The following is a 26,528-nucleotide window of genomic DNA, read 5'->3' as shown; positions in this document are numbered from 1 at the left end:
AAACTACTTTATATCGCAACGTGTCCATCAGAAAATTGATGCACAACATTCTTGGCTTCTTCCTCGTAAAATTTCACAATTTTTGAGATGTGTATGGTGAGATTTTAACAGAACACTAAACAGTGTAAGAGTAAAGAAAGAACTTGTTGAAATTTACCCTGTAAAGAAGAATATTTTCAATTTTTGAATTAGGGGGCCATTTTAACAAAATTTAACACGAAACCAATCTTCATATTCAAGTCTTATAGTACAAATTAATATCTGCCATTACATTCGTTGATACGTATTCTCTAAGGTTAACATGCGTCATCCTCTATAGTGCCAGCCAGATTTCAAGGTAATAGAAGGAAATACCATTCTAGACTAACATGAGAAAACATTTAATGATTTTTATCAATAACTTATGCATTTGAAATTTTATATTATTTTCATTCCTATTCCCATTCCCTGAACCATGAACCCTGTACCCTAAACCCTTAAACCCTTAAACCGTAAAACACTAAACCCTAAATCCTAAACGCCAAAACCCAAACCCCAAACCCTAACCCCAACACCCTGAACCCTAATGCATGAACACAGACCCTTAGGTGGCATTTTGTTAGAGGTAATGAAATGGAATGGAAAAGAAATAATTTTCATTCCATTCTTTTGTTTAGTTTCTTTTTAAAGTATTAGAATGTCATCCCAATACAATGCCTTTTCCACCATTTTGGTGGAATGAATATTCTATTTCATGATGGAAGGAACAACAATTATCATGTAACATGATAAAAAAATTTATGATTTTTATCAATTTATTTATGCATTTTAAATTTTATTTTATTCAATTCTCATTCCCATTCCCCTAAACCCTAAACCCTGAACCCAGAACCCTAACCCCTGAAAACTTGATCCCAAACCCCTACCCTACCCCTACCCTAAACATTAACCTCTAACCCCCAAACCCCAAACCCAACAACAACCCTAAACCATAAACCCTAAACACTAAACCTAAACCCCAAACCCTAAACCCCAAACCCCAAACCTTAAACCCCAAACCCCAAAACCCAATTCCCATTCCCATTCCCATTCCTCGACGCATTCCCACTCCCATTCCCATTCCAATTCTCATTCTTATTCCCATTCCCATTCCCATCCCCATCTCCATTCCCAATTCCATTGCCATTTCCATTCCCTTCGCATTCCCATTCCCATTCTCCGACCCAGTCCTGTTCCCATTCCCATTCCCCAGCCCATTCCCATTCCCATTCATATTCCGATTCCCATTCCCAGTGTCGTTCCCAGTCCCATTTGCATTCACATTCCTATTCCCATTCCCATTCACATTCACATTTCCATTCCCATTCCCATTCCAATTCCCATTCCGTAGCCCATTCCAATTTCTATTCCCATTCCCATTCTCATTGCTATTCATATTCCCCTTCCCTGACCCATTCCCATTCCAATTCCCATTCCCATCCCCATTCCGAATCCCATTCCCATTCCCATCCCTATTCCCATTCCCTGGCCCATTCCCTTTGCATTCCCATTCCCATTCCCCGACCCACTCCTATTCCCATTCCCATTCCCCAGCCCATTCCCATTCCTATTCCCAATGTGTATAAAAAAATAAGTATTTTGCCCTCTAATTCTTTTAAAAAAAAAATAATTGTACTATCTAAATTTATTAACTTTTAAAAATTATTTAAATAACCAGATTAATGAAAACTCAATTATTTTTACGTGTATACATGAATAGTTAGAGCCAAAAAATATAAATGCATTGTATGTTAAGAAATGAATTAATTATAATTTTTATTTTTTAAAGTTATTATTATAGTTAAAAATTATGAATTTATTATTATATTTTAAACTGTATATTATGAGTTAATAGAAAAAATATAAAATATGTGGAGATTAAAAAAGTCAACATATTTATATTATATAAAAGTTTTGTTGTTGATAAATATTTTTATAAGTTATATTTATATTGTTGTGAAACAACACTTCGGCAAGAACAAAATAAACAAGACAATGATGAATGAAACTAATTCAATATATAACACTAATATGACAGCAATCTTAAACCAGCAACAAGAACGTTAAACAATTATAAAGAACACCAAAACGAACGAGGTTCGAACAATGTAATAGTGAATCACCTTGCCTATATCTCCGGCCAGAAAAAAACTACAATAATGGCCTTAGAGAATCTTTATTAACTGATCTTCAATGAGAGATTACAACAGTTCAATTACATAACGTGAGAAGCTTGATTTCTGCAACTGAACAAACTAGTGGTAGTGATGACAAACAATGTATCACTCCATTACAAAACTCAAGGGCAACTCATCTGTCTCTCTCTAAGCAAAATTAGTTCATAAACAACTCTCTCTCTCTCTCTCAATCTATTTTTTTTTTAAGATCAGCCGCCAATGTTTAATGCAATTGAGCCTTAAATAGTAATGTTGGAGCTAGTGTGTAAGGCTCGTTTACCAACTGTCATAATTGACAATTGGTTAATTCTGTTATGCACAGTAGGGGTAGTTTAGGGACTTTGATATTTGGCCAACACTTCAACAATTATCCACCTTGGCCATATATCAAAAATAATACCATCAAAATTGGTTGTAGCTATTCTGGTCTTGACATTCTTAGCAAGTGAGAATGCATAGTAAGTTCAAACAAAGTCTGAACTTAGCTTGTGGAACATACGGAGTTAACATGTCTGCAGGATTCTCTTTAGTTCCAATCTTCTTGACTTGTATTTCTTTCCTTGTAATGACTTCTCTGATAAAGTGTAGCTTGATATTTATGTGTTTAGACCTTTCATGGTACATTGGATTCTTCATTAAGTGTATGTCACTTTGATTATCACAATGCACTGTGATATCTTTTGCTTTGAATCCAAGTTCCTCTGAGAAACCCTTTAACCAGATTTCCTCCTTAATGGCTTCAGTTGCAACCATATATTTTGTCTCTGTGGTAGATAGAGCTACCACCTTTTGCAAATTTGATTTCCAACTTATGCATCCACCAAAGACTGTGAAGGCATACCCTGTAATAGACCTTCTAGTGTCTATACTCCCAGCATAATCTGAATCAACAAACCCTACATTTCAGTGTCAAACATTGCATTGTTCTTGTACAACAATCGTACTCTTGCTGTCCCTTTGAGGTACCTTAAAATCCACTTCACTGCATCCCAATGTACCTTCCTTGGATCAGAAATAAATCTGCTCACCATGCTTAATTCATAGGCCAAATCTGGCCTAGTGTAGACCGTACAATACATTAAGCTCCCAATAAAAGAAGCTAGTTTGAAGTGTGAGGCAAGAGGGGTAGTGATTGTCTTGGCCTCACTCATGCAAAACTTGTTTATTATCTTCTGAATGTACTCTTCTTATGACAGAGCCTGGTCTTTGTCTCTTAATGTCTATCCCCAGTATTCTTTTAGCTTCACCAAGGTTCTTCATTTCAAATTCAGAGCTTAGTTGATCCTTTAGCATGTTAATGGCCTCTGTCCTTTCCAATGATTAGAATATCATCCACATAGAGTAGTAACCAGATGGGTGTGCCATTGTGGTATACACAGGGGTCATACTCACTCCTTGAGTAACCTGTTCGCAACATGAATTTATGGAACCTTAAGTTCCATTGTCTTGGTGCCTGCTTGAGGCCATATAGTCACTTTTGAAGCAAACACACTTGTTCAATCCCCTTTCTTTTGAATCCCTCAGGTTCTTCCATGTAGATCTTCTCTTCAAGTTTCCCATGCAAAAATGCAGTCTTTACATCCATTTGATCCATTTCAAGATCAAACATTGCTACCTTTGCCATCACGATTCTAATAGAAGTCTGTTTCACCACAGGAGAGAAGATATCATTGTAGTCAATACCCCCTCTCTGATTCAACCCCTTAGCAACCAATCTTGCTTTGTACCTCACTTCTTCACCATGTATCCCTTCTTTGTGTTTGAAAATCCATTTGCAGCCTATGATCCTTTGGTCTCTAGGTTTAGGTACTCTAATCGATGTTTTATTTTTCTCAAGTGAACCCATTTCATCATTAATGGCTCCAAGCCATTTCTTTCTATTCTTCCCAGCAACAACTTCTACATAAGTAGTAGGCTCACCATTTTCAATTTCTTTAGCTACTGCAAGTGCAAAAGAAATGCAGTCAGCATACCCTAGCCTCTCAGGTGGTCTCACATCTCTCCTAACTCTGTCTCTGACAAGTTGATAGTCCTGCAGCCCTGAAGGTATTTGTTCTTGTCCTTGTTCTTCATCTGAACTATGCTCACTGTGTGCTGCAGGTGTATCCACCTGATCTGCAATTTCTACATCCTCCTTTCCTGTTTGAATTTCAACACTTTGTTTCCCATGATCAGTATCAGTATTGGTAGCTTTCATTGCCATTTCATGCTCCTTAAACACCACATCCCTACTGATGATATATTTCTTGTATCCATCTTCTAAGCACCACAGTGTATACCCCTTGACACCATCAAGATATCCCAAGAACAAGCATTTGATGGCTCTAGTTTCCAATTTATCTTGTCTAATGTGAGCAAAAGCTGTGTAGCCAAAAACTTTCAGATGATCATACCTTGGTACTTCCCCTGTCCAAAACTCCTGAGGAGTTTTAAATTTGAAAGTTGTTGATGGACATCTATTTATGAGATAGCTTGCAGTTTGCAAAGCTTCTCCCCAAAATTTCTTGTCTAGGCCAGCACCTCTCAGCATACATCTCACCCTTTCCAGCAAGGTTCTATTCTTTCTTTCTGCTATTCCATTTTGTTGTGGTGTTTTGATCACTGTCTTATGTCTTGCTATGCCATTGTCTTTGCAAAACTTTGTGAACTGATCTGAGCAAAACTCTAGTCCATTGTCTGTTCTTAGCTTCATAATCCTCCTACCAGTTTGATGTTCTATCAATTTCTTCCAGTTAACAAAAGTTTTGAAGGCTTCATCTTTTGTCTTGAGTAGAAATACCCAAACCCTTCTGGTGTAGTCATCAATAATACTCATGAAATAACTAGCACACCCAATGGTCTTAGTCCTTGAAGCACCCCAGAGATCGGAGTGCACATAATCCAACTTACCCTTGTTTGTGTATAATCCTGGAGTGAATTTCACTCTACTGCACTTGCCATACACACACTCTTCACAGAACCCCAATTTCTTTCCAAGTTTGCCTTTGAGAATGCCCTGTTTCTCCAATTCATAAAGACCTCTCTCTCACTAACATGACCTAACCTCATGTGGGACTTTTTTTTAACATGACTCTCATATTACCAAAAGCATAAAAATATTAAAACATGTAAAAAATGAAAAAAAAAAAAAAAGAAACGCAAAGAAAATTCACATAAGATGCCACATCACCTCTCTTTTAACTTTCCTTTATATATTTATATTGATATTAAATTAAAAAAATAAGGAAATGGGGTTAGTTTTTAGAAAGATATGTTAAATGTACAGGTGAGATTATAATTATAATATTTTTAAAATATGTTGAAAACGATTTTCAAAAAATATATATATTCAAAACGGGTTGGGTCAGATCCGATCTGCAAAAAAAAAAAAAAAGCGGGCAGAGCGAATTTGATCTAAGATTCAATGAGTATCCGAATATTTCAGATCAGTAATGATCCGTCAGATCAGATCACCGACCCAACTCGAATAAATAGATCTTTTTGCCATACCTACTTAGCAGACTTTGTAAGGGTCTAACGAACTTCGTAGAAAATACTCACTTGTATATGTTCCCAAGACTTTGTTAGTCTCCTCTACATGGATGTACTTCTCTGCCCTTTTGTATAAATCATCTATTGTAGATACATTAGTGAATCATTTTTAAGAGAGTGCACGGTAAAAATATCCTAATATATTAATCCATACTTTACTAGACATTATGTATGGTTCATATTATTTATTTATTTGTAACAAAATAATAACAAAAAGAAAAGTTGTGAAAACTTGTAACTTGCATGACACCTAATAGGACATAGGATGTTACTCCTTACCCACAACAATTCTTTTTCTTGTTATGAGCTTTGTTATTGGGTACACCAGTGCCCAATGCTTTTTATAAGTTATGTCCTATAATTAATTAGTGGTATTCTTTTAAAAAAAAACTATTTTATTAGGTTATATAAGGCCTGATACTTATTTATACTAATAAAAGTATAATACTGAGGAGAGTGTTAGGCACCATAGTAGTATCTTTTAGTATTTTTTTTTTTATATATATATGATAGAGAAATATTAAAAAGTACCAGTGGTGCCTAGAACCCCTTATGTGTTAATATTGTTATTGGTCTAATTAAGTGTCATGTCTCATATAGTCTAGAGCATAGCTATTAGGCACTAGTGGTGCCTAGCACCTTCTCCACATGTCGCGTTGTGATTGGCTAGCGATACTCCCTAAAAACTATTATATTAAATTAAATGAGACTCGATACTTAGTTGGACCTATAACGATATTGACACATAGGAGGGTGCTAGGCACCACTGATACCCTTTAGCATTTCTCTATAGTTTAATGTAATAATTTTGAGAGAATATCGCTTGAATCTCAATGCGCCATGTGTAGAACTACTAGGCATTAGTGTACTCAATAGCAATACTCATATAGATAGGGTCTGACTTCATGTTCAACCATTGTATTCATCCCATCTGTCATCAAATTGGAGCGTGTTAATTTTATATGAAATTCCCAATAAAAATAAATAATTAAATATCCCCTTTATGACCATAAAGGAGAAGAGAAGGAATAAAGTACAATCTGGGTAAAACATCGCAGAAAGAAAGGTTGTGTTTTGTGTAAGGAAATAATGGAACAACAACAACAAAAAGAAAGAAAAAGGCTGAGATTGGTACTCTTCCCTCTACCAGCACAAGGGCATATAAACCCAATGCTTGAATTGGCCACTATTTTGCACTCCAAAGGATTCTCTATCACAATCATCCACATCAACTTCAACTCCCCCAACCCCTCTAATCATCCTCACTTCACTTTCCACTCCATCCCCCATGGATTACCAGACCACATGCTCAAGCCCACCACCGGAAGTGGCACCAAAGATGTCATTTCTATTATTACCCATCTCAACATCACCACTGTTGAACCCTTTAGGGAGTGTTTGACCTCCAATGCTTTGGATGATGATGAGCCCGTTGCTTGCTTAATCTCTGATGCCATGTTCCACTTCACTCGAGCTGTGGCTGACAGCCTTAAGCTGCCCAGGCTCGTTCTAAGAACAACAAGTGCCACTTCTTTCAACGTTTTTCCTGCGTTTCCACTTTTGCTTCAAAAGGGTTATCTCCCAGTACAAGGTGCTTCATCTACTACACTTTTTTTACAAGTTTTGTTGTTGCTGTTGTTGTAAATTAAATAATTAGGATAGCAAATTTTTTTGGTATTAATTATATATAGAGTAATCTAGAGGAATAAAAGTTTTCTTTCTTTGTCACAGTTCTAAATTTCATTACAAATTTTTGTTTCAAATAGGTCATCTCACAAGGTCCCTTTTGTTTTACGGATGTTTGGTATGAGGACTAGATTTAGTGGGGATACGAATATCAAATGCAACCCATATAATATGGTATAACTTAAATGTTAGATTTTTGCCCCCTAAATTTTCACATGTATTAAATCATGTCCCATGAACTTTTATGGCTATAAAAAATTCTTCCTGAACTATTGAGATTGTTAGATTTAAGGACTTTTGTCTAATTTCATTCAATTTTACTATTTCAGTGATTGTTTATGTACTAAACCATACTTCCTAGATTTTAATACCTACCAAAACATGTCCTTGAACTTTGATATGTACTAAATCATATACCCTGAAATTTCATCCATGTTAGACTTTTTTGGGTAAAATTGTATAAAAGTCCTTAAAGCCAACAATCTCAATAATTCAGGAACCATTTTTAAGGACCTTAAAAGTTCAGGGGCATAATTTGGTACACGTCAAAGTTCGGGAGACAAAAATTCTAATTACCCTAAATTTTAATGGCTTAAGGATTTGAGTTTTTAGGTTGATCTTACCTTGAACTTGAGAAGATTATCTCTATATACAAGGTTCACTATCTACTACTACCTATTTAAAATGAAGAATAATAATCAGCAATACCAGACTACCAAACATGCTTATTTTCCAAAGAGAGAGCTAATTTAGCAAACGCATGTTCATTTTCCAAATTGACAATGTATTTTGTTTTTGTTTCTTGCAATTCTAAAAGAAACCATGTTAGTTATATTTTCAAATTATTCGTATATAAGAGAAAATGACTTTGCTTACTGTTTATCTTCATTTTATGTGATGCATGACAACTGTGGTTTGATCTTGGTGTACTTATATTAGATTCCCGACTAGAGGAGCCAGTGGTAGAATTTCCACCTCTTAAAGTTAAAGACCTACCGGTGATAGAAACGCAATACCCAGAAAAATTCTATGAACTAATAAGTAGAGTGGTGAGTGAGACTAAGGCCTCCTCAGGGATCATTTGGAACACATTTGAAGAGCTTGAACAGTCTGCGCTAGACTCAATAGCTAACCAGCTCTCGATTCCAATGTTCCCAATCGGCCCATTTCACAAATACAACTTAGCCTATTCTTCAAGTAGCTTCTTAGTAGAAGACCAAAGCTCCATCTCATGGCTCAACACTCAGCCACCGAATTCAGTCATCTATGTGAGCTTTGGGAGTGTTGCAGTATTGAGTGAGACTGAGTTCTTGGAGATAGCTTGGGGTCTAGCCAATAGTAATCTGCCCTTCTTGTGGGTGGTTAGACCCAGGTCGATCCATGGCTCGGAGTGGCTCGAACTATTACCAAATGGGTTTTTAGAGAGTTTAAGGGGACGTGGGCACATAGTGAAATGGGCTCCACAACAACAAGTGCTGGCTCACTTGGCCGTTGGAGCATTTTGGACTCACAGTGGGTGGAATTCAACGATGGAGAGTATTTGTGAAGGGGTTCCAATGATCTGTAAGCCAAGTTTCATTGATCAAAATGTGAATTCAAGATATGTGAGCCATGTATGGAAAGTGGGAGTTAAGTTGGAGAATGGGATTTTGGAAAGAGGAGATATAGAGAGAATGATTACAAAATTGATGAGGGAGAAAGAAGGAGAGGAGATAAGATGCAGAGTATCAAAACTGAAGGACATGGCAATAAGTTGCTTGAAACATGGTGGTACTTCCTACAAATATTTAGATAGCTTAGTTAACCACATTCATTCATTAGCTCATTTGAATCCTCTTTAGTTTATAACTGCTTATATACGTTGATATTGATCTTCGACAATTATGTTCTCTTCCCTTTCATTATTTTCTATGATTTGGAATTCTTTTGTTGTTTTCTTATAAGTATATTTGTTGATTTTTGGAGTGTTTTTTCAAGGTCCACCTAAAATATGCAAGATAGTGTAACATTGTTAAGGTAAATTATGGTGAAGCTCCCTTCACTTTTTGATTTGTTACCCATGACCGCAACAAAAATTGTGATGATAATACATTTGTTACAATTTTGTTGCAGTTGTACATTTTAGTTGTTAAGTGTAATTAAGTCAATTAATTCTTTTACATAAGATATATGTGTGTCAACATATTATTAGGTCTTAATACTTTTTATTTTTTATTCAAAAAATATTTTAAAATAAATTTAATATTTGACAACACAATATATAAAATGTACTTTTCTTTAATTAAATAAAAATAGCATCTCTCTCCTTTTGTTGGGGTACAAACTTCTTATTGGGGGCAGCACCATCCTATAGGCGTGAGTGTTTGGACGCACGTGCTTAGTCAAAATTTCTGCACAATTAGAGCATCTCTAATGGTAATATTTTGGAGAATGTTTTATGAGGTGGAAAGCTTATATGGCAACATATAAAGATACTATACCATTAGAGATAAAAGAATGCTATTCTTGAAATTTGCATTAATGCCACACCATGGCATTGATGCTATGTCTTTTTTATACAATAAAAAATTAAAAGTGTAATATATATATAATAGTTTAATAAAGAAAAAATTATATACATATAATAATGTGTGAAATAATAATTATAATATTTTTAAAAGGTATTATACCATTGAAGTATTTTTAAAAGTAAAGGTGCCAAAAATAATGTGAAAGAAAAATAAAATAAAATATTATATTTTGGATGATGTGGAGATATAGAGCATCTTCAAAAAATGCTACCATTGGAGATGCTCTTAAGAGAAAAATTGTTCCCAAGGCAAACACAAAGAAAATGTCTGCATTAGCATCATTTGAATGATGTGATTCTCTAAATGCAGCAGCTAAAGCCAAATCAAAATATTTCGGTGAAGTAGAAACGATAGGATCGTGAGAAGAAAAAGGCTTTACGACGATCTGTACTATGTCGAATACCCCTAAGAAAGATCAAAGGTTGTGATTTTTTTTTTGTCCAATATGTATTATAAGGGAGGAATTTCTAAATTGGTAATTGTAGGTTGAAATTTTTAACTTGATGTTTATTATGAAATTTAGGTTTTAAATGTTGAAGGAAATTGTATGAAATTTTTGGCTTATAAATGTTTAGATTGTCATTCAATCTTTATTAATTGAAGAAGAATAGTTTGAACACTAATGGAGAATGATGGAAACTGCTGGAAAAAGACAGGGTTAGATGGAGTGGGTTTAGGGGAAAAGGGGGTCCAATGACAATACTAAAAAATTGGGCATTCGTGTTGATCAAAATATCAGTTTTTTCGTGATCGACAGTAATAAAATTGAGTGACTGTTTAATAGAAAGAGCTATTAGCATTGATTTATAATCGACACTAACAATTAGCATCAATTTATAAACGATGCAAAAGGAAGAAAAATAAAAAAAAATAAAAAAAAAAAGCTAAAGGGTTGAAATGCTAATTTAGAAACTAAGTTAGTATTGTATATTATTATATTGTAATAAAAACGAATAAATATATTAGTTCATTAAATATATACAGCAGTATTTTATATATCGTATCACAGAAAATTAATATACCGTAATAATAAAATTATATACTACAAAAAAATTATAACAATATTAAATTAATACTCAAAAATATATATTATGAAAAAAAAAATTATATACATGCCACTATTAAAATATGTATACATACAAAAAAATTTATATATAATAAAATAAAAAACTAAATATTATCTTAAATAATTGATTTATTATAGACAACAAAAATTATATAACCATACAGCAAAATATATATACCTACAATAAAAAATAAATTAGAATAATACAATATTATTATAAAAAATTGTATATATCATATTAATAAAATTATATATAACCATAAAATAATTATATCATACATACAAAGTTATATATCACCTTTATATATAATAACATAAAAATTAAACATGCATGATCTAAAATAAAATGATACACTATACAATAAAATTTATATACCATATAACAAAACATATATACGTTACAATCGATATATATATATATAATAACAACAAATAAAAATAAAAATATATAGAATACTAATAAAATTATATATCATGTCAACAAAAGTACAATAGAAAATAGAATTTAAATATTATTTAAAAAAATAATATACCATATAACAGAAAAATACATATACCATTCACAAAAAAAAAAAAATATATATATATATATATACTATTAATAATAAAAGGGGATATTGGCGGCCGAACCTTTGTAACACTTAATCACAAAAATTGAATTTTGGCGGCTAAACTACCTAAACCCTGGTTTCGTTTTGCTCTGCACACCTCCGTCCAAAAATCACTGTAAAATGCTACGGTGGACTGTCCACGTGTACACACTTGTACACGTGACAAGTTTTTAGTGGTCCTCGTAATATTAATTTAAAAATTAATTATAAATATTAAAAAAAATTAAAAAATCAGAAAAAAAAATTATTTATTTTTTTTACTTTTTTTTTCTTTTTTTTTTCTTCTTCTTTGTTCTTCTTTTCCTACAGAGCTCTCAGCCCTCACAGAGCCCCTTGTGCCCCTTGTGCGACGTCGACCAACCCCAACCGTCCTCTCTTCTCCGTCTCTCCTCTGCAAACGTCGATACCGTCAACAGGAGAGTGCTTCAAGCTCAGTCAACCCAGATCTAATTTCTGGGTTTTTCCCTTTTTGAGTATTTGATATGAAGGGGCAAAAGTGTATACCAAAAGACTCAAAACAAAGAATAAGTTAAGTTGCTCTCTCTCTCTCTCTCTCTCTCTCTCTCTCTCTCTCTCTCTCTCTCTCTCTCTCTCTCTCTCTCTCTCTCTTTCTCTCTTTGTAACACCCTAACTAACATAGGCGTATTACGTGATTTTTAAACATACTGTGCAGCTCGTTGCTAATCAACGAGGTTTATGGAAAAACGTGATTAATTAAAATTTTGCTTTTTAATTAAACTTATAAAACAATATTACAAAAAGACTCGGGATCCCGATTATAAAATCATTTACAAAAAGATTTAACTGCTTAACTGATACATAAAATAAAAGTCGTCTAACGACCAGTTACAAAAATCAGCCTCGCTGTCCCGATGATTGTACGCTCCAGGCCTAACCGCCCCGACATGTACAATCTTCTCAAGCTCGCTCACGGTCCATCAGCTTTAGCCTTGCCTTTACCTACACATAAACGTAGAACTGTGAGTCGACAGACTCAGTAAGAAAAGCATAATAATACTCATACATAATCTCGGTTATGATCAGACGCCCATACCCCTGATCATAACCCTAACTGCCGTGTCCAACACGATACTGAGTCCCGCTACTGCCGTGTCCAACACGCATCGAGCCACTACCGCCATGTCCAACATGGTACCGAGTTACGAACGTTCATAGGGACGGTACTATTGACACGTAACGGCTGATCGGTCGAACCGGTCATACTCCGCCGCCGGTCATACTCCACTCGTACCGACGTGTTACTATATCCTCCCGATCGGTCGAACCGGTCATACTCCGCCGCTTGGTCATACTCCAGCCTGTACCGACGGGATACGTCAATAGTACGGAACCACCAACCAAGTGTCAGCCTGATCGGTCAAACCGGTCATACTCCGGCTGCTGGTCATACTCCAGCCTGTACCGACGTGACAGGGTTGGATGGTTCGAAGCCAACATACATAACTAATGTAATCTAACAGGCTTCCCAATTTTTTAAAATTATGTTTCGTAATTCCACAATCCAATTTTTCAATTTGTAATTGACTCTTGGATACAAATCACGAGAATGTATATTTTTCCTCACGCTAAACATGTAATCTACATATGCATACTGTTATACTAGTCTTACCTGGATTCCGAATTCAGGTGTGCCGGTCAACCTGACTGGAACTTTAGCTGAGCGGCGGATTACAGGCTCCTAAACCATAAAAATCACAACACTATAAGTGACACGCTAAATCACTTCCCGGGGACTTAAACTAGGAACTAAAAGTTTCCCTATCGATAAAAAGCATGGCAATACCCCCTAAAACATAAAAACGAGGAAAAACACGGGTTCTGAAAATTCCCCAACCGGCAGACCGGTTGCCCAACCGAAATTCCGGTTCTGGGAATTACTGGACCCTCATCCGGAATTCCGATTCCTCGCAGGAATTTTTCAAAAATTCCTAACTCAACCAAAACAAACCCAATTCATACCAAACCTTCCAGACCTGCTCTAAATACCCCAAAGAACATTTCCAAGGCATAAAAACAACCCAGAAACCACAGATACAAAATTTGCCATTAAAGCTCAAGCTTTGAGTTCTAAACTCAAACTTGAGCAAATCCCTCTAACATGCATTCAAACCTGGTTAATTCTACTTAAATATGCAAGACTAAGCTTCTGAAAACAAACAAAAACATTAACAACCATACAGCAACAGATTACACAATTTTCATGTTGAAAACCAAACTTTTGCATAATAAAACTCTAGCATGCTCAACCTAGGAATCATACTTCACAAGTAGCTTAATTAACAACTAAAAATCATGCTTTTAATCTCAGAAAATAACCACAAAATACAGCAGCAACAACAACCAAACTCATGCATGCATCATCAATTTATCAAACTTTTCCTAAGAAAAATAAGAGAAGAAGCTAGAAATCACCTACAACAATCAAGAAATCACTAGAGTTTTTGCAAACCAAGCTTGAATCACCACAGAAAAATCCAGCCCTTTGCAGCCAAGCCTTGGCCGAAAAAGAGAGAGAGAGCTTGAGAGAGTTTCTTTGAAAATTCTATTTTTTCTAACTTGTGCTATTTTTGTAAAAAGAAGAAATGAAAATAAAAGCCACTTATCAACTTATTTCAGCCAACAAATAATCAAATAAACATTTATTTTTCAATTTAATCAAGTCACTAAAAGACAAAAGTCATTGGGGCAAAATGACCATTTTGCCCCTCCACACTAAAATCACATAAATCATACTAAAGGGGTATTTTTGGGAAATTCTAAATTCCCGGCCATTCCCGACATTCCCAATGTCTAATAAACCGCCCCAAACTACTAACATACTAAGTTGTGATTTCTACTGAGCCAAACACCGAGTTCCAAAATACCGGGCACCGGAAATGCAAAATATGAAAACTACTGGATGACATAACCATGCATTTCTGAATTCCATCATAAACACTGCTAATTTCCAAATTAACTAAGCGGGCTTTACACTCTCTCTCTCTCTCTCTCTCTCTCTCTCTCTCTCTCTCTCTCTCTCTCTCTCTCTCTCTCTCTCTCTCTCTCTCTCTCTCTCTCTCTCTCTCTCTCTCTCTCTCTCTCTCTCTCTCTCTCTCTCTCTCTCTCTCTCTCTCTCTCTCTCTCTCTCTCTCTATCTATCCATCTGTGAGATTTGATAAATAAATGCTGCTTCTATGAAAAATTTGAAGGAGAGGTAAGATCAATTAAGCTGTGAGAGAAAGAGAGATCTCATGATCTTTCTCCATGCCATGATGTTATATTCATATTATTCTTTTTGATAAATTAAGTATAAATTAACATCCAATCTGTAAAAATAAGTACGACATTAAAAGCTCCAGATTTGTCCCCGTGAGCAGCTCTTTCACGATTCTTGTACCTTGTTGATGAATTAATGTTCCCCAACTTCCTTTGTCGTTTGGTAGTTGATTTTTGGAAAAAAAACGAAGAAGAAGAGGCATAAGAAGAAAGATGAAGAAGAAAAAGAAAGGCAACAAAAGATGAAGAAGAAAAAGAAAGGCAAAAAGAAGAAGAAGAAGAAAAAAATATTAATTTGTTTTCTATTTTTTAAATATTTTTTAAAAACATAAATTATTAAAAAAAATTCTGATTTTTTATTCATTTTTTTAAATATTTATAATTATTTTTTAAAATTAATATTACGTGGACCACTAAAAACTTGCCACGTGTACAAGTGTGTACACGTGGACAGCGCACCGTGACACTTAACTGTGATTTTTGGACGGAGGTGTGCAGAGCAAAACGGAACCAGGATTTAGGTAGTTTAGCCGCCGAAATTTAAACCGTAAAATTCAGGTGGTTTAGCCGTCAATATCCCTAATAAAAATATATATTACTAATATATATATATATATACACTAACCAACTTATATACCACAATCAAAATATATATATCTTGACACAAAATATTGTATCTCAACCTCTATTAAGGTATATAAATCTAATTTCTACTAATTTTAGTAATGTACATTGCTTTATTTTTTATATTATTAATTTTTTTAGGGGTTTTTATATTATTAAATATGTATTGTGCTGTATTGAATATGTATTATGTGTATATATATTGTGAATGAGAAATGTGATATAGGAGAGTATATATGTATGTATTTTGTGTTGTATTGAATATGCATTGTGTGTATATATATTGTGAATGAGAAATGTGATATAGGAGAGTATATTATATATTGTATATGTATATATTGAGTATTTTAAACTAATAGTTTTGTTAAATATTGTGAATGAGAATGAGATAAGGAAGCATTAAAATAAAAGTACAGAAATTAATTTCTAAAAAATTAGTTTAGAAACAAAAGTTTAGAAATTAACTCTATTTTGTATATCAATTTTTTTTTCTATTTTTATTTTTATTCATGTGTTTTTATTTTTTTAGTAGCTAGTAAATAGTTAGTTACAATTACTTAACAAGTTACTAATTTTATTCATATTCATGTATTTTTATTATTAACTAGTTACTCATTAGTAACTAGTTAGTAACTATAGTTACTCATAAATTATGTAACTAGTAAGTAGCTAAATAAAGAAATTCGTAATTTTATAGTTTTTCTTTATGTTGTAGGTTGTGAGGTCAATTTGTAAGGATCCGACTTATTTGGTGTTAATTGGTTTCTAGATAGCTCGAGGTATACATTTACTAACTTTTATTAACAAATTAATTGTGAATGCTTAGTAGAGTTTGAATATCTTAAATATTTATCTGTAGTAAAGTAGGTTCTGCAATATATTGTACTGCGCCGGATCGATGGGTGGAATAATATGCATGTTAGATGAGTTTGAATATCTTAAATATTCACCCGTAGTGAAGTAGGTTCTGTGAATACATGTACTGTAGTCGGATAGGTGGTAAACTTTTATATTGCTAAATGTTGTTGTGATTATTTTATATTATTTTAAATTGTGTTTTGTTGTTATTAATATGTTTGAATTTTTTAGAAACGTTCAATTATAGTCATTATGCTGCAAAAATTTTAGTAGAATTAGGATAATATTTGATTTTAGTTTCTCTTAAACTTGGTTGTTAGAATTTTATCGGAAGTGACTTTATCGGAAGTCAAGTGCATAATTTTTGGTATAAGGTATGCTTTCTTGGTTGTTAGGGTTTGACGCGTAAGTCTCACAAATTATATTGAATAATATTTTAGAATACCTAAGGATGAATAAAATGTCACATAAAATTAATTTAAACATACCAATAATGTATCATAAAACTTAAACTAAAGTAAAGATAATTATGTTTCTAGAACTAGAACCCTAAATTATTCTATTATCCAAGAAAACACTTGACTCATAAAACTCGAATTAAAATATTAATGGGAAATACAATGATAATTAGATCAAATAATCTAAGTCATCATCACATGTTTTAGATTATTTTTTGTTGTTATTAATAACTTTAAATTTTTGGGAATGTTAAATTATAGCCCTTAAGTTGTCAAAATTTCAGTAGTTATAGGATAAAATTATTTGATATGAGTTTCTCGTAAACTTGGTTGTTAGGATTTTTTGTTAATTTTTATTCTAGATAAATCATGGATACGTGTACCGGTTATTATATAGTTAGTAATTTTGAGTAAAATTAGTTACTAGTTAGTTACAAATTATATTTAGTATACTTAACAGAAGAATTCTATTAATTTATTTTAAGTAAAACAACAAATTAAAATATTACACATTATTATTATTCAAAATACTAATTATTATACAAAACATAATTTAAAGAATTATAAAAATGATATTAATATACTAGAAAAAAAATACAAACTCATATTATAAAATTTAAATGTACAAAAATATATTAAATTATATAAAAATTAAAATATTACACATTATTTATTATTCAATATACTAATTATTATACATAACATAACTTTAAAAAATTATAAAAAAGATACTAAAAAAATACAAACACATATTATAAAATAAAAAAGTTTAATAAAAAAAACTTATATACAAACACTTAAAGTAATGTAAATGTGTACTTATTTAACTTTTTAATTTAATTTTTATTTATACTTATTATATATAATTTATACTTAATTTAATTATATTAATAATAAAATAATAATATATATGAAAAAATAAAATTAGATTTTTAATAAAAATAAAAAAAATGTTAAAACACAAAATTTTGAAGCTGAAAAAAATTTATAGGAAACCCCTCAGAGACAGTTTTTTCATAATAATCGACGCCATATGATCTCCATAGTGTCGATTGTTTTTAATCCTTTTAGCATCACCTGGAACAACGTCAGTAGCGAGTTTTGCCAAAACTGACGCTGAAAGGCCTTAAAAACCGTCTCTAAAGTCCAATTTTATAGTAGCAATATAAAAAGAGATTAAATTAATAAATAAACTCACTCCAAAAAATTTTATTTTTAGTCACAACAAAATTTGTAACTAAAGATAAAAGAGTTGTGGCTAATTATAAAATATCATTATTGTGTTGTGGCTAAAAAGTCCATAACTAAAAGTATTAGTTACAAAAATTACAATTTGTTGTGACTAAATGTATTTTTAGTCATAATTTTTATTGTGATTAAAACTAAATTATTGACAACTTGTAACTAAATACTATGTTTTAGTCACAAGTAACTTTTTGTTGTGACTAAAAGTCACATTTAGTCCCAAAAAATTTATGTTGTGACTAAAAAGTTGTCACTAAAATTAACAGTATTTTGTAGTCACTGTCATTGCTAAACACACTTATAGAAGACACATTCCTAACAATATATAAAACAATATTTTATATATTCGTGCCTTTAAACAATTCTATGAAATTTACTTGAACAATATAAAACAAATTTTATATTGTAAAAAATTACATACCCTAGCTGCAAATGGAATTAGACAAATTAATTATTTTCTTCGACACCTTATTAAATTTTTATTTTGCTTTGATTTTATTTTTGGCCTTTATTAATACATATATCTTGAGAATGCATAAGTAACTACTTCTATTTATTGATCAAAAATAAAAGGGCATGTTAATAAAGATTAACTAAGATCTAAATAATAACGGTCTATGTCAATAATTTATTATAATAATGGTCTTTGTGACTCTGAATGAAAGTTAATGGTCTTTGTGACTCTATACTATGATTGATCTTTGTGTGATGTTTGTGTTCATGGCTACGATGATGGCGGAGAGTACTGTTGATGAAATTGTGCAATTGACTGACAAGTTAGGAATGGAGCAAGAAGAGGAATGGGAGGTGAATGAAGAACAAGTGCCTGAGTTTGGAGAGAAGTCACTGATTGGAAGAATTGTTTCGAAACAAAGTATGAGTTTGGGGCTGTTCCGAACCATTTTTACTAGGATGTGGAAATCAGTGGGGGAATGGAAAGTGAAGATTATGGATGAAAATAATGAGCATAACTACTTTGGTATATCATTTAATAGTAGAAGTGATGCTAAAAGAATACTTGAGAAGCGACCTTGGCTGTTTAATGGGGGAGTGTTGGTTTTGGAAGAATGGCCGGAGAGTGGACAGTGGCGAGATGCGAGGTTGGATAAGGTTTCTCTCTGGGTTAAGATGAGGGGTTTTCTGCTTAAAGCTTTGACTGTTAATAATGTTAAGCGATTAGGCAGTATGGCGGGGGATGTTGAAGACATCATTTGGAATAATCCTCAACAGATTTTCTTGAATGGCTATGTTCGTGTAAAGATTGGCTTTCCGATCCGGAGTGAGATTTTTGTTGGACGATACATTCCAGTGGATGGTGGTAAAAGGTGGGTGCAATTTAAATATTATAAGTTACCACTTCTATGCTTTAAGTGTGGCTATTGGGGACATGATCAAGTAGGGTGTGACAAGACAATGGTAATGGAGGTTAATTTAACAGGCGGCCAGGCTCCGAAATATGGAATATGGTTAAGAGAGGATGATCCGGTTCCCAATTGTTTTGTAGCTAATGCCCAAGCTTTGGCCCGACAACGTCAAGATTGTTTGGATGAGCTTGCTGACAGGCCAATGGCGGAGGAGGATCGACGAAAGGAGCTGAGCAGGATGGCGGAGGGGGAAGCAAGTCAGGCCACGGGTTCCACGTCCGACCGGTTTCTTCGGAGGCAGCAGTTACAGGAAGACGTGGGTATAGGAGTAAGTCGTGGGAAGGAACTTCTTGGTCAGGATGTTACTAATAAGTCAAAGAATACAATAGACTTTGTAAAGGGAATGGGCTTTGTGCATAATGGGCCAGAATCCACTAAAAGTCCACATGGCAGTAATGTTGCACAGGATGGGTTTAATTGTGTTGGGCTAAAGGATTGTGGGCCTAGTAATCAACAAAAGGTTATCTCTGAGACTAATGCACAGAAACAATGTAACGAGACGGTGACTAAAGAGACGGGGGTTCGAAGTCGTGGGATTGACCAGGATGAAGATATCTCAGCAGCTGATAATGAAGGGGAGGGACGAAAGAGGAAGTGTGGGAGGAATACTATTGCTTTTAGTCAAACAGAGGGCTGTGTGGAAGGGAAAAAGTTGGTGGCTGAGGCGATGGCGGGGAGTTTTGCTCCGGGGAATGGTGTTGAGATTTGTGGAGAGAATCAACAGAGGAAGGGAAGCAGAAAACGTGTGTCTATTAAAAATAAAGCACGAGGCAAGGCCAAGATGGGAGGAGTTCATTCGGATATGCAAATTGCGGAGTTGCCAGCGGCTCCAGTGGAGGGTATGGTCGAATTCTCAGCGGGTCTGACCGAGCCAATTGAGGGAGATAGAATTTCTGCTAATGATTATGAGGTAGGTGTTTCTAGTTCTATGGATTTACCTGCTTCTTGTGTTGAATTGAAAGCGGCGAGCCTTGAGGATCAAGGCCGCCGATCACAATGAAACTTTTAAGTTGGAATGTTCAAGGGATTGGGAACCCTTGGACATTACGTGCCTTGCAATCCCATGTGCGTGATGTTGGTCCAGATATTATTTTCTTAGCTGAAAGTAAATTAACTCGGGATCAAGCTGAGCGAGTGTGTAGTGTCTTGAATTATGGGAATATGTGGACGGTTGATAGAGTGGGGATGAGTGGTGGTTTATTATTAATGTGGAGAACTGAAATCACATTGCAAGTTTTGTCTAGTTCACCTGGGCATATTCTTGCTACTGTGGCCGGAGCTGGGTTCTCACCGTGGTATTTTACTGGGTTTTACGGTAATCCTGATGCAAGCCAAAGGAGGTTCTCGTGGCAACTTCTGCGTGATTTAAGGAAGGAAGTTTGGGGGCCGTGGTTGTGTATTGGGGATTTCAATGAAATCGTAAGTCTTTCTGAAAAAATTGGTGGCGAGATAGATTACCAGGGGTTATGGATGGCTTTAGAGAGGTCATAGATGATTGCCGGTTCATTGATTTTAGTTCTTCTAAGCATGAGCTGACTTGGTGTAATGAACATAGTAATTCTAGGGTCATGGAGAGGTTGGATAGAGGATTATGTACGGAGGAGTGGTTTACTCAATTTGAAGGGGCGGACATTTCACTTCTTGATTGGTGGGAGTCGGATCATCGGGCGTTAGTTGTTGATATGCCGGTGAGGGTGGATGGAGCTAAGTGTGGTAAATCCAAACGTAAAACTCGATTCCACTTTGAGGAAGCGTGGTGTCAAGAAGAAGAGTGTGCGGAGATTGTTGATCGAGTGTGGAAAGAAAGTAATGGAAGGGGACGGCCTGCTGCTATTTGGTGTAAAATTAACAAATGTGGCAAGGCATTTCATGGTTGGAATAAGAAAAAGAAGCGTGGATTAAATACTGAGATTGAGAGGACGAAGAAAGTTTTACATGAGCTCACTATGCAGCAACAACCGGGTGTGTGGGAGATGATTCAAAAAGAGGAGGATAAATTAAATGGGTTGCTTGAGAAGGATGAGCAATATTGGAGACAGCGAAGTCGGGCTCTTTGGTTGCAATGGGGGGATAGAAATACGAAGTATTTTCATCACAAAGCATCCTCTCGACGAAAAAAGAATGACATTAAAGGACTTCAAGATCATATGGGCATTTGGCAAGATGATAAGGTGTTGGTTTGTAAGATAGTGGAGGATTATTATGCACGGTTATTCACTAGCTCAGAGGTTAATGAGGAGGTATTTCAAGAGGTTATTGGAGTGATACAACCGAAGGTGACTTCGGCTATGAATGATGGTCTAATGGCTGATTTCACAGAGGAAGAAATTGTGGGAGCAGTGAAGGAAATGAATCCTACTAAGGCACCGGGTGCGGATGGACTTCCAGCACTTTTTTATCAGAAGTTCTGGTCGAAACTTAAGGAAGATGTTATTGCTGTATGTTTGAATGTGCTGAATTATGGGGCTGATTTGAAGTGTCTTAATGACACGGTGGTAGCATTGATCCCGAAAGTTGATAAGCCGCAAAGAATTGAGGAGTTTAGACCTATTAGTTTATGCAATGTGATCTACAAGATTGTTTCAAAATGTTTGGCTAATAGGATGCGGTCCACTCTTGGTCATGTAGTTTCAGATTCTCAAAGTGCGTTTGTCAAGGGGCGGCTTATCCATGATAATGCTATTGTGGGATATGAGAGTTTACATGTGATGAGGAAAAATCGTTTTCGGAATGGAACGAAAGTTGCTTTGAAGTTGGATATGGCGAAGGCATATGATCGGGTAGAATGGCAGTTTTTGGAGGCTATGATGGTGAAGTTGGGGTATAATACGGGTTGGGTCAGTAAGATTATGGCTTGTCTTTCATCGGTCCAGTTTTCATTCATCATAAATGGTGAAATCCAGGGGCGTGTCATTCCACAACGGGGTCTTCGACAAGGCGACCCCCTATCTTCGTTTCTTTTTCTGTTATGTGCTGAAGCTTTCTCTTCTCTTATTCAACATGCTGAACAGCGTGGGCGGGTTCATGGGGTTAAGTTTGGACGACAAGGACTGACTGTTTCGCATCTCTTTTTTGCGGACGATAGTTTGGTATTTTTAGAAGCTGCTGAAAATGAATGTAGGTGGTTCAAGGAGCTGCTGGAAAAATATTCTATTGCTTCGGGACAGCTGGTTAATTTTCAGAAATATGAAATGTGCTTTGGACGCAATGTTTCCTCTCCGGTTAAGGCTCAATTGGCTACTTTAATGGGTGTTAAAGTTGTGGATAATTATGGGAAATATCTTGGGCTACCTTCTTTTGTTGGGAGAACGAAGAAACAACACTTTGAGTTTATAAAGACTAGGGTGTGGAATAAATTGAAGGGGTGGAAAGGCTCTTTTTTTTCTGCTGCTGGGAAAGAAGTCCTTATTAAGGCCATTGTTCAAGCTATTCCCACATACACAATGAGTTGTTTTCGTCTACCTAAGAAGACGATCAATAGTATTCATAGTATGGCTGCGAGATTTTGGTGGGGCTCATCGGAAAAGGATGCGAAAATTCATTGGTGCAAATGGTCCGTTCTGTGTAAAAATAAGGAGCAAGGTGGCTTAGGATTCAGAGATTTGGGTTTATTTAATCAAGCTCTCCTTGCTAAGCAAATTTGGAGATGCATAAGGTTTCCAAATTCTTTGTGTAGTAAGGTTTTGAAAGCTAGTTACTATCCTCAGAGTGGTGTATTGGAGGCAAAAAGTGGGAATCAGGCTTCTTTTGTATGGCGAAGTTTGGTTTGGGGGAAAAAGATTATTCAGAAAGGCTATCGGTGGCGAATTGGTAATGGTGATTCAGTTCGGGTTCTAGAAGACCCTTGGCTACCTCGGCCTCTCACTTTTAAAATATATGACAAACCGCCTTTGCCAGAGCAACTCTATGTCGTTGATTTGAAGAAACCAAATGGTGCTTGGGATGCGGAGTTTATTAGAGCTGTCTTCAATCCAACAGATGCGGATCTCATTCTTCAAATGCCTACATCGGAGTGGGATATTGAGGATAAAATCTTATGGCACTATCGTAGCAATGGGGAGTACTCGGTCCGTAGTGGTTATCGAATGGCGGCTGCTTTGCAGGTAAGAGATGTACAGTCAGATACTGAATCAGCTGAGAAATGGTGGAAGTTTCTTTGGAAGCTCAAAATTCCTCCGAAGGTAAAGCATTTTGTTTGGAAGATGGCTCATTCTTGGATTCCAACTAATGCGGCTCTTGCTCACCGAAACATTCAAGTTGAGCCTTACTGTAGCCGGTGTTCTATTGGTGCATATGAGAATGTTTTTCATGCACTTTGGAGCTGTCGGGTGAACCGTGAGGTTTGGACTTCAGCTGGGTTCTATGGGAAAATTCAGAGGCTTGGAAGGGAGGATGTATTAGCCTTTCTAATGCGCATCTCAGGCACTTTTACTAAGGAAGAATTTGAATTTTTCTTGGTTCTTTCATGGAATCTGTGGTATGTTCGCAACTCCGTCAATCATGGGGGTCAAAAGCCTCAGCGAATGCTATTTTGGAATGGTGCAGTAAGTTTCTTAGTGAATTTTGTCATATTAATACACCTAAGAGAGACCGGGTCTGTAGAGAGAATGCTCGTTGGATACCACCAGCAGCGGATGTCTTCAAAGTAAATGTAGATGCTGGTGTGAAAAAGGGAGCAGGCGCAGCTAGTATTAGCTTGGTTGTGCGTGACCATGCCGGAATTGTTCAATCGGCTGCTGCGACTGTTATGTTGCAGGAAATGACTCCTCTTCAGGCCGAATTGCAGGCCATAGCAGGCGGGTTACAAGCTGGGCTACAGTGTTCTCTGCCGGCTTTTTCTGTAGAATCTGATTGCCTCCAAGCTGTGAAGTTGGTGATGCAGGAAGAAGAAGGATGCAGAGATATTGATGGAGTTGTTGCTCATATTAAAAGTCTAATGCAAAATGTAAGGGTTAGAGGGATTTCTTTTGTTTATAGGGAAGCAAATGAGGTTGCTCATGTATTAGCCAATGAAGCTTTGATTTACAAAGCTAGTGCCATTTGGGTTGGGGTTGTTCCCCCTTGTGCGAGTCACGCTGTGAAAACAGATTCGCCTAATCCATTGTATTGATTGTTGTTTGAATGAATCCTGTTTCAAAAAAAAAAAAATCTAAATAATAACAATATATATGTGTCAATTCTCAATTACTAAACGCCACATTTTGGCATTGTTATTTATAATTGAGCCTGACCACATAATTAAAGAGCCATGCATTAATCCAAGAGAGTTGGGATAATCATGAATACAAGTTATAATAATAAATATGTACGCTGAAATGTGAATAAAATATTTCATACAATTTCAGTTAAGTCCCTCAAAAACTACTGCAATAGTCTCAATCTTATATAATCCTCTCAGATAATTGACAATGCTAGATAACCTGAAAAAATAAGTCTTTTCGAAAAAAAAAAATATATATATATGAGGTTGAAATCGTGAGAAAAACCGAGAAATTTATTACTATTTTACAAATTAATATTTTATGATTAAGAAAAAAAGAAAAAAAATAATGTAAAAAGGTTTTGAGAAATTCTATAATGCACCCCTTAAAAGGGATACACCGATACATCTTTAGTATCTGAAATAATTTTTTAGTCAAATTTTTTCTCATTGTCATGTAAATTATATTTATTTAAGATATCATGCAAAATTTTAAGAAATTTGAAAAAGTTTAACACGCCGAAAATTGCGTTCAAGTAGTGTGTTGCACGCGTGACTATTTTATTTTATACGCGTGTAAAATAGACTGTCTAAATATTGTTTTCTATATTGTAAATTATTCCGAATTTTTTAAAATTTTGTAGGATATCTTACATAGCTATAACGTACATGAATATAAAAAAAAATTAGACTAAATTTTTTTTCTGAATGCCGAAACAAGTAGAGGATGCATCAATACATCCATTTTAAAGGAGTGCATTGTAGAATCAACCAAAGGTTTTTACCTATTGTTAAATGACATGAAGAAGAAGGGCGGCCTCACTTTGTACTCGAATCCTTCTCTTCTTTTTCTTTCGCCTTGACAATTATTTTTTCTTTTGCGATTACTTACCATTAAATTTGAGAATATTGTTAGATTTATCGAAATTTGAGGACATTGCAATTAGACAAATTAAATAAATAAATTAACACATACAATATATTAGAAATCAAAATATAAAAGTATATAGCAACAAATGATGCGCTTGTTTTGGGTCGACGATGAAGCGGTCCGGCTTGAGAAAAACGGGTCAGACCAATTCAATAGCTTCCCTTAATTCTTCGGCGGCGGATCTCTTTCGCTCCGGTTCACTTTCTTCTTCTTTTTGAATTTGTTTATTCTTTTTTTCCTTGATCTTGAATCATCCACGTGATGATAATGATGATGATTTATTGAGGATCAAAAATTAGTTTGGTTGCTTTTATAATACATGCAAAGGTTGATTCTTTTCTTTCTATGAAAACAAGATCAGGGTTTTATTTGGGGCTTATTTTTTTAGAATTCGTAATAAACTAAACATGAATCTAAATTGGGTATCAGCTACTACTCCACAAAGCATTGCCACATGGTGATGGTGATAATTATGGTTTTTAAATTCTTGGTCTTCTCTCTATATGCGTTATCAGATGTCTCATCCAAAAGTATCTATATTCATCAAAATCAAAACATTTGCTAATCAGTCTAGAAGAATTTTTACACGTTACCTTAGATAAAATTGGTGACAGATATCTTCTTTTCAGCACCGGAAGTAAGGTTCATTCTAGCATTCTTTTATCTTATTCTCTTTTTAATAAGATTAGAGTTAAGTTCTCTTTAGTCTTTTTGTCATTTTTTTCATCAATGAAATGGTGTAGATTTGTTCTGTTCTAATCAATGTCAAAATATATGAAGAAAATTTTTAAAGTTTTATATGGTGTTGTTTTCTTATAAGATGTACCATCAATTTTTTCTTTTGCATTTTAAA

The 26,528-nt window shown here is 34.7% G+C and overlaps 1 protein-coding gene and 1 long non-coding RNA gene across 2 annotated transcripts; one reads left to right on the top strand and one right to left on the bottom strand.

The window, feature by feature from the left end:
* The first annotated feature begins 6,648 nt into the window (after positions 1–6,648).
* Positions 6,649–9,433, top strand: LOC115706759 (UDP-glycosyltransferase 76F1). Its single transcript, XM_061103441.1, has 2 exons — positions 6,649–7,317; positions 8,352–9,433. Exons 1-2 carry the CDS (start codon positions 6,816–6,818, stop codon positions 9,251–9,253), a joined length of 1,404 nt encoding a protein of 467 aa, XP_060959424.1. The 5' UTR covers positions 6,649–6,815; the 3' UTR covers positions 9,254–9,433.
* Positions 7,448–8,128, bottom strand: LOC133030640 (uncharacterized). The gene is made up of 2 exons (XR_009684214.1): positions 7,989–8,128; positions 7,448–7,592 (listed from the first exon to the last, which is right to left on the bottom strand). It is a non-coding gene; the product is annotated as an uncharacterized LOC133030640 (long non-coding RNA).
* Positions 9,434–26,528: the final 17,095 nt, after the last annotated feature.

The sequence above is a fragment of the Cannabis sativa genome, chromosome 1 (genome assembly GCF_029168945.1).
Source record: "Cannabis sativa cultivar Pink pepper isolate KNU-18-1 chromosome 1, ASM2916894v1, whole genome shotgun sequence".
NCBI classification, from domain to species: domain Eukaryota; kingdom Viridiplantae; phylum Streptophyta; class Magnoliopsida; order Rosales; family Cannabaceae; genus Cannabis; species Cannabis sativa.
Note: the sequence above shows the minus strand (reverse complement) of the source record. Positions and strands in the feature narration are given on the sequence as shown.